The 8,733-nt window shown below is 41.6% G+C and overlaps 4 protein-coding genes across 4 annotated transcripts; 1 reads left to right on the forward strand and 3 right to left on the reverse strand.

Moving 5' to 3' along the window:
* Positions 1–3,759: 3,759 nt before the first annotated feature.
* Positions 3,760–4,290, reverse strand: BDZ99DRAFT_547025 (uncharacterized protein). Its single transcript, XM_033726890.1, has one exon. The coding sequence runs from the start codon at positions 4,175–4,177 to the stop codon at positions 3,881–3,883; it is 297 nt and encodes a 98-aa protein (XP_033570639.1). The 5' UTR covers positions 4,178–4,290; the 3' UTR covers positions 3,760–3,880.
* A 915-nt stretch (positions 4,291–5,205) lies between these two features.
* On the forward strand, positions 5,206–6,459 carry BDZ99DRAFT_503269 (uncharacterized protein). Its single transcript, XM_033723951.1, has 3 exons — positions 5,206–5,619; positions 5,680–6,395; positions 6,446–6,459. Exons 1-2 carry the CDS (start codon positions 5,306–5,308, stop codon positions 6,170–6,172), a joined length of 807 nt encoding a protein of 268 aa, XP_033570640.1. The 5' UTR covers positions 5,206–5,305; the 3' UTR covers positions 6,173–6,395; positions 6,446–6,459.
* A 431-nt stretch (positions 6,460–6,890) lies between these two features.
* BDZ99DRAFT_168963 (uncharacterized protein) lies at positions 6,891–7,428 on the reverse strand. Its single transcript, XM_033712948.1, has 2 exons — positions 7,189–7,428; positions 6,891–7,133 (listed from the first exon to the last, which is right to left on the reverse strand). The coding sequence occupies exons 1-2, from the start codon at positions 7,293–7,295 to the stop codon at positions 6,947–6,949; spliced, it is 294 nt and encodes a 97-aa protein (XP_033570641.1). The 5' UTR covers positions 7,296–7,428; the 3' UTR covers positions 6,891–6,946.
* On the reverse strand, positions 6,925–8,440 carry BDZ99DRAFT_547041 (uncharacterized protein; the record flags this gene model as incomplete). The annotated part of the gene is made up of 3 exons (XM_033726891.1): positions 6,925–8,031; positions 8,182–8,218; positions 8,437–8,440. 3 exons carry the CDS (start codon positions 8,438–8,440, stop codon positions 7,305–7,307), a joined length of 768 nt encoding a protein of 255 aa, XP_033570642.1. The 3' UTR covers positions 6,925–7,304.
* Positions 8,441–8,733: the final 293 nt, after the last annotated feature.

Here is an 8,733-nt window from a genome sequence, read left to right on the forward strand (position 1 = left end):
CAACAGCACGCGTGCCCTTACGCTAATCCTAAACTAGCTTACTACTCCGGAACTAACTTAACCTGCGCCTAGGAGGACAACTGCAAAACCCGGATAGATTTAGGAAAACGCATCACGATAGCTTATTCCGTGGTAGACTTAATAGATCTACTACGTGTCCCTAATAGCTATATAATAACAAGAAGAGCGCTTAGCGCTATATACCGCAGAGGACGGGGTTTTTATCCGAACGCTGTATAGCAGCAAACGGTTTCTCCTTATAAACTAGCCTAGATAGAACAGCTATATAAACCCTAATAGGAGCTATACTAGCGTAATAGAATTTAATAATAATAAAATAATATAGTTTGCAATAATTTAAGGCCTATCTAATATAAGTAAGCAGGTTTTATTACCTTAAGAGCAAAGGCTAAGCTAATTAGTATAGTTGCAATACTTTATAATAAAAAGATAACTAACTATTTTATAATAGAATATACTAAGTTATATAGGAAAAAGGTACTATATCTAGGCCTAATCCTTAAATTAGGTCCTTTAAACGCACTTATATTTATTCTAATTTTAGTATAAAAAGACCAACTTCGGGCCTTTTTAAGAAGGCCTTAAATTAGGATTTTAGAACCTTAAGCACGCTATAGCTCTGCTAGATGCTAAAAATATTAAAGTTACTAATATTTTCTTCTTAGGTTTATATATTAAGTTATTTACTGCTAGAATAAAAAGTGTAAACTATTTTTACGTATCCTATTATAAAGAGTATATCTATACTTCTTGCTAATTTTTATAATAACCCGGTTCTAGATTATTTCTATAAATAAAATAAGGTAAGAAGTATAATAAGTATAAGGGTATAAAGCTTCTTAAGGCTTACCTCCCCTATTTTTAAAAGAATTGGAATTATTCCCTTTATAGCAGGCATTAGTTATTAATAGCTCGACTAGATAGTATATAGGATTAACTAATTTACTTAAGGCCGAAATATGCAGAGTTTAAAAGTCTGCTAGTAGATTTTTCCAGCCCTAATACCCTTATTATTAAGATTAATTACTACTACTATAGCAATCCTACTAAAGTATCTTTGCTAGCTACTATTACTAAGCTTTCTAAAGAAAGTTCTATAGGTAATTAAGTAGAACTGCCTAGTAATTTTATATACTATTTAAATATTTAGTAGTATATATCCGGTTAGCTCCCTACTATACTTAAAAAGAAGCCGCTTTTAGTAAATACTACTACTAAGCTATTATATAGTATTAGGAAAGAAAGTATAGGCAAAAGAAACTAGTAGACTATTATTATAATTTAAGCTTCTTAGGTCTATTTAGGGCTATTTATTTATAAGTAAATAAGTATATTACTAAATATAGAAACCGTAATAGTAAAAGCTACTACTATTACTATTGCATATCTTTCTAACAACTTTAATCTTACTATACTTTTTAGACTTAGCTAGATAAAAATTAACTCTAGAAATAACTATATAGAAGCTTATATAAAAAGCGTAAAAAATTAAAGCGGAAAGAAATCGGGCTAAAAAAAAATATAGAGAAGAGGATAAAGATTACAGGTCCGGATTATTAGCTCTAGACTAAATAAAGAGAAATAATAAAACTTAAAAATATAATATTAATAAAAGATATAGTAAATTAGATTTACCGCTTACTTTTTATTTCTAACTCCCTTGCGTTCCTTTTTAAAGATAGTTAAATCAAACTTTAGCAGGTCTAGAAATTCTAGGCTAATAATATATTTTAGTAAGGCAAATCTCTTCTCTTTAAAATCTTCGTTTTCTAATAGACTATTATTTCTCGGCTTCTTTAACTTCTTTTTTACTTCTTCCAGCCTTTTCTTAATATGCTCGGGATACTTTAATTTAGTTTTAGAATACGTTATCTATTCTAATTAGCAAGGCTTACTATAGTAGGTACGGTGCTATAATTACTAAACTATCTATATTCTAAAGCTAGGGCAACTAAGCCTTTAATATATATATATAGGCATCTTTCCTTTTTATATAATAGATAAATAAAGCTAGCTCTACTTTATCTAGCTCCCCGTACTTATAGGACTTGCCCGAAAGACCTTCCTTTTATTTTTTTAGTTTCTTATTATAAAGTTTAACAGTTATTTTCTATCCTGCTATTATTATGCTTAATAATATAAATATAGGGAGAAGCGGGATATTTATACTAATCTTCTAGAAATAACAGCAACTGCGCCCTACTACCTTTACTATCTTACTTCCCTATTTAGGGTATATTAGCGGCAACTATTCTAAGGCTCTAATCCTAAACTTATAGTTAGATATAAGCAAATATATAGCTAACTAGTCTAAGTTAGGCAGAAATACGCTTCTATTGCGTGTGTAAATATATCTTTATAAAGTACTACTATAGCTATTACTTAGTATATCTATACTAATATCTAGTAGTAATACCTATTATTTTATAATAGCACCTATTAGCTCCCTAGTCTGTTTTCTTATACCTATACAGTACTTATTAGGGATAATATACAGGCTCGGGCTAAATTCCTAATTTCTAGCCCTACCGAAAAATAAGTACTAAATAGCTTATTACAGCTACCTTACACCTGTATTAGACCCTAGGTTTAAGGCGTAGGTTTTCCTAGAAGCTCTACTTTCTATATAACCCTAAATCTATAAGGCTTTATATCTAATAATAGGAATAGAGGGCTAGCCTTATTTACAGCCTTTAGATTAATACACCTCCGGGTAAAATATATAGAAGGATAACCTACTATTTAAAGCATATTAATAAAGGCCTAAATATCTACTTCTACTATTTATCTGCAGGTTATAATATAAAGAGATAGATGTTTAGATAAGGGAAAATTTAGAAAAGGCTTAAGCGTTTTACTTTACTTTTCTAGGGGGCTATATTTATATAGCTGTTTTAAGCAGGGTAAATATTAGGCTGTTAGATTATTTATACTCTTAGATATAATTAGTATTAGATACTAAATATAACTAGGGTTTAGGATAAAGCCTGGCTTTAAAGCCCTACGCTAAGCACTATATACTTTTCCTAAACCTACTTTACCCCTACTTACCCTACTCCGCCTATACTAAACTATATAGCTAGGACGAACTATAAATAGTATTATAGTAACTACCTATAATACTTTACTTACTATAATTCGCCGATTATATATCTAGTCTAGCTCCTAGTCTAGATTATATCCTAGAACGTAGCCTAGATCACGTAACCTAGTCTAGGTCGTAGTCTAGGTTATATACTAGATCACGTAGCGTCGTCACCTGATCTCGCATGGAGCTCGCGAGCTTATGCCATACGCACGTTCCGCCGGCATATCTTCTTCGCCGGCGCTCTCGATTTCCTATTCCTTACACAACGTCTTGATTCCCCACGTAGTAACGTGTTTAGCATCTAATTAAAGCTTCTTTCTAAGCTCTTAAACTCCTGCTTATAGCACTATCGTGACAAATAGATAGCATATTATAGAATTTCCTTAAGAAGTTCTTAACGGATAACTATTAACGCTAAAAGCTTACTAATTTTAATATGCAAGTAAGTGGTAATATATAATTATAGCCACGTAATAGTAGCACCTACAGTAAGCAACTAAGTGCTAATTTAGCCCTGGACTACTAAGCCGGATTTTTTATTAGACTATTTAAGAACCAAGAGATTTAAAAGCAACTTACAGCAGCTAGATATTTAAGAGCATGGCCAGTGCACTATAAAATGGCGAGAAAAATGAGAGCTTTAATTAACTGGCTAAATAGCTTATAATCTGCTTATTCTATTAAGACATAAATGAGTGTATATTATTTATCTTCTCCTACAACGTCGTCCTCAGGTTCCGCGTTCAATCTTTGAAAGTTGTCAAGTGCCTGTTAAAGGGATGCAACAACGAGCCTGACTTCTTCCAAGAGATACATGCTAGCACTATGCTTTCTCTGTTGATATGCTAACTCTTGTCTGAGCTGGCCGTTCTCCCATGTTCTCTGTTCGATTAACTGTGATAGACTGGGAGTCGGCATCTTCTTGGCCGCTTGCATTTTCGCTTGCGTTGCTTCGATTGCTACGGACGACCCTTGATTACGATCAATCTCAGTATCAATTGCTGTTAGTGCTGGCGGTCTATCGGAACTCAGGAGTAACCGATGTTTTGTTCGCTTGTTCTTAAGCATAATGAAAGTTGAGCGATCATAGCAGCTCAGCCTCAGTCAAACTGAAAGAGGCATGCTGGCCACCCACGCGATCGAACCTAGGGCACCGTCTGACGGGCGTTGTAATAGAGGATATGATAATTTGTTCTCTTCGTCTGCAGAAGTCAGGCTTCAAGAACGCTCCCGCAGAAAGACTGAGTCTTGGCTCGGTTTTACGCTAGGTCAGTTCGCATCTGCACGTTCTCTTAGTCCACCCGCCAGGCCGCCCCGCCTCCGCCCCCAGGACTCCCATGCCCTGTGGAGATGCACAAATCCCCGGCCCTCCTTGTGCACTTCCGGTAAGGATGCATGTCGTCGCGACCAGACCATGTAGAACACCTGAAACGGTTGTATTAAGGTATCAAGCGCAAATCTCAGTTAGAAATTTCCCAGAGGTCAGTTAGAAAGCTGATCGATTCCAATGCACCTTCCGTCTAGAGAAGGCCAGAAGGCCGAAAGGCGGAGAAATAATAATAAGGACAAAGCTGAAGAATGGCATGATGCATCATCCATCCAGAGAAGGCTGGAAGACGGGAACCTTCGGTTAGGACAAGGCAGATTCACCGTGCCCATCCAATAACAAGAACAATTTTACGCCCCCACTCGGAAAGTCTATTTTGAGGAAGACCACAGAAGTTACATTCAGCCCCCATGCAAGGACGGCAGAAATTGAAGAGAATCAATGGCGAAATCTGTTTAGGTAGGGTTGAATTATTCTCCCTATCCAGAGATGCCATGTCCAAAGGTGTTATATTTCTTGCGCAAAACCCATTAGTTGCAAGCCTCGTGCCCTCTCCGCCGTGGCGATCGACAACGCAAAAGCTCGGGCGGTTTCCAGCAAGGTTCTGGGCGATGTGGCGCCCGACAAACACTTTTGGCGGTTCGCTGCATTAGCCGCGGCTGTCGTGCCGCAAGACCGGCAGCTGTGCCCTGTATGTGTTGAAATAGTTCTATCCTTCCGCCGCTGCGCCTCGATCTTTGTCCTCTGCATTCCCTCTCCACACATAACGTGGCCCTCTTTGCTACGCAACGAGCCCCCTTTCTTCATCCATTTCTTACCTTTTTTCATCTTCCGCAACGACAGCGTTCTACATCCCGCTCTTCAAAGCAATGGCGGGGGGTCAAGGACCAGCTTATGAGGGTATTGAGGTTATGCCTGAGAGCCGTGGTATCGAGTCTGGGGGTGCATTGCAACCAAACACGGGACAGCATGGTTATTACGTCAATCATAATGATGTACCATCACACATATCTCCCAATGGAAGGACTGCGCCATCACTTGCGCGTAGAAAGAAAACCGTCTTCTGCTTAACAACTAGAGAAGCGGGCTTTGTCCTAGTGATTCTGATGTTAGTCATTGCAGGCTCTGTTGGAGGAGGAGTTGGTGGGACCATAGCAGCCAAACATCAATCGCAGAACAAAAGGTGGGTTTCAAAATATCATAAGTTCCACTGAAAAGCACACTCACTTACCTATTGCAATAGCCCCTTGGAGACGTTAAGCTCGTCTCAGACGATATCGGTTGCAGGCACCAGCATTGAGAATTCGAGCTCGTTCCCAACAGCACTAGTCACGAAAACAAATACCGAGAGCTCAAGTATTGGAGCGACCTCAACAACCTCCTCCGCCGCAAGCGCAGAATCCATCGACGCCGCGGGCTGCCCGGCATCAAACGGAACAACATACACATCCAATGGAAGCGTATTCATTAAGCTCTGTCAAATAGACATAACTGCCACTGGGTTACAATATTATCTGCAAGAGAACGAAATCAAATCGAGCTTGGACGACTGCATCGACTTTTGTACGGCATGGAGTGAGAGCAACCCGGGCAACGAATGTTTAGCGGTTGCTTGGGATATTTATGTACCAGGATTCTCTCAAAATAATCAGCGGTGTTGGTTGAAGAATTATACCACGGTTCTAACGCCGAATGAGCGAAGTTTTCAAGTCATGGCGAGTGCAATTTTAATTTGATACCTGTTCAAACTGAGTTCAGCTCTAGCATTTCCAGCAATGAAACATCTGGAAAACAAACCAGAGTTTTGCCAAAACATTTTGTTTCTTTGAAAAGCGCAGTTGCCTTACTTGAAGGGCTGGACCTAGGCCTTGATGCTGTGAAAATGTAATACTACCTGCAAGGAAACGCGCATACGGGTACATGCGGGTACGATGACACCATATAGTTGCGGGCAGTGTGGTATCTTCTACGTTTCCTTCACTGTGCCATTATGTTGACCACAGATCTAGAAACTTAATTCAGGAGACGAGCAAATACCACACGCCAACTAGATTCACACTCGAAATACCAAGCATCCTCCGCCTCTGGCATAATTACATGCCGGCCCTGCAGATGCCCATATACGTCTCTAGTCGTTCGAGAAGGAAATTCTCAGTGCCGCACGCAGAAGAGTGCCTTGTCGCAATCTGGCTCAGACTATGGCTAGCGGAATCGTCGAAGGAGGTACCTATAAAGTCTTCTCTAGCTCGTGGTTCGTTCATTCGAAAGTCGTGCGTGTGAAACATAAGAATATACAAGTTGAAATGATGGGTATCTGGATAAGCGCCGACTTCAGAGCCGTCAGTATATGTGACAATACATCAATGACCACCCCACTCCTGACTGAGCAACAAGTTTAGTATTCTGAATCGATTAATGCTATAGATAACTATTACCGTTTCCGTACAAATATAGTGACATTTTGATCCAAGATAGCAACAATGTCCAAAATTATTACCAAGCACATGCCCTCAAGTGTACTGTGTTTTTAGAACCAGAACGCCGTCAATAATAGAAAAGCCAAGCAAAAGCTGGAGGTTAAGGAAAGAAGAACAAATTCCACTGAATCGAAGGCTTTCGCCTTTTGGACCTGGCCCTCGTGGCGCTGATAAGGACGGTGGACCGTGCCTTTGTAGGTGCCTTCGTAGGCGCCTCCGCCTGTGTCTCTGTTAAAATCTCCATAGGCTCATCGAGAACATCAGATTTTGTATGCCTCTCTTCCTCGCCAAAGTGAACTTTCGAGCGTATTGCATCTCTTGTGTCAGACTTCTCCTCCCTCTCCCGTTTCTGCACCTCCATTTCCACCTCGGGCTCTACCATCTGCACACTTCAATGCTTAATCCCATTCACCAGCCCATTCGGCAGCTCCCCCATCGGGTCTTCCTTCTTCACATCCTCAGCCTTCAGTTCATGCTCCCCATCCTCTGTCATCTCCTCATCCTCGTCCTCATCATCTTCATCCTCATCCTTAACCGAAACACTCCCATCCTCGCCCTCGGCGCGCGCATCGGGCACAGTATCAGGACTCAAGCTCCACCCTTGCACCGCGCGCACCAAATCAACCGCCAACGACCCATTCTTCTGCAATGCTTTGTCCCAATGCTGCGGAATGCCATCACCCCGCAACACCAACCCTCTCGCGACAGCTGACACCAGCATCGCGCGCATCGCACTCCCCTCCTCCGTATTCGCGTACACATACTGCACGCGCCTCAAGCCCGGGTAGGTATCCGAGTCCGCATAGAACTTCTTCACGCTCGCCATCGTCTGCGCCTGCAGCTCGCGGGCGCGGAACTTGGTGTCGAGGAGGTAGAGGTCGTAGAGGATGTCGAGGTCTTTTTCCTCGACGGGGGTCGGGGTGTGGGCGCTGTAGAGCCAGCCGACGAAGGCCTGGAAGGGCTCGGGGTCTTCGTCGGGGAGGTTGTAGGTCTTGTCAGATGAGGAGGAAAAGGTCTTGGCGAAGAATTGGGCGCGAGCGCAGAGGAGCTTTTCGTGGATTGACCAGGAAACGGCGGGGCGGCCGACTTGGATGGTTATAAGGGAGGCGGTGAGAAGCCTAAGGATTGTTAGATAATATGGAGAGACAGGAAGTAGTAGAGGGTGTGAATTGGATTAAGAGGAATGTGAACAGTAACTGGTAATGGCAGGAAGACTTCCTTAACGGGTTAAAAGGTGTGTAATTGTGGTTGAATATAACTATGGAGACCAGATATATTTATTAAGCGGCTTTTCCTTTCCTTCGCCTATTGTGGATAGTAATTAGTGTAGTTTGTAAGAGCGGGTTTTAAAAAATGCAATATTGAATAAAAGACTTAAAAGCAATTCTTTGCAGTAAGTTAAATAGGTAGTTAAAGAAAATATAAATTGAATGAAGTTGCAGAAGGGCTGGGCGCTTCTTAACGGGTTCTATCCTAGCCCCTTCGCCTAAAAGCTGGCCAGCATAATAAAATAGCTGTGGAACCCATGCGCCCGCGCGGCACGTGTGGGCGACGTCATGATGCAGTCCGTCCCGCCCTATCCCTGCGGCCTCACGACACCCACCTGGGTTCCCCCCCGTGATAGACAAGTAGCTGGAGTGCGAGCAGCGAGAGCAGCCACACAGCGGGCGCGATAGATATTGGTTTGGCCGTAGCGTGGCGTTAAGGTTGGAAACTGGGATGTTCGCTGGCAGACGTAGGGCAGGTCGAGCCGTCGCGTTGCGTTGGGCTGCTGCTGCAGCTGAGCAAAGAATGGCTGTTGCCGCGACTTCTCCTTGTCC

Source organism: Mytilinidion resinicola, assembly GCF_010093595.1.
Source record: "Mytilinidion resinicola strain CBS 304.34 unplaced genomic scaffold BDZ99scaffold_26, whole genome shotgun sequence".
NCBI lineage: Eukaryota > Fungi > Ascomycota > Dothideomycetes > Mytilinidiales > Mytilinidiaceae > Mytilinidion > Mytilinidion resinicola.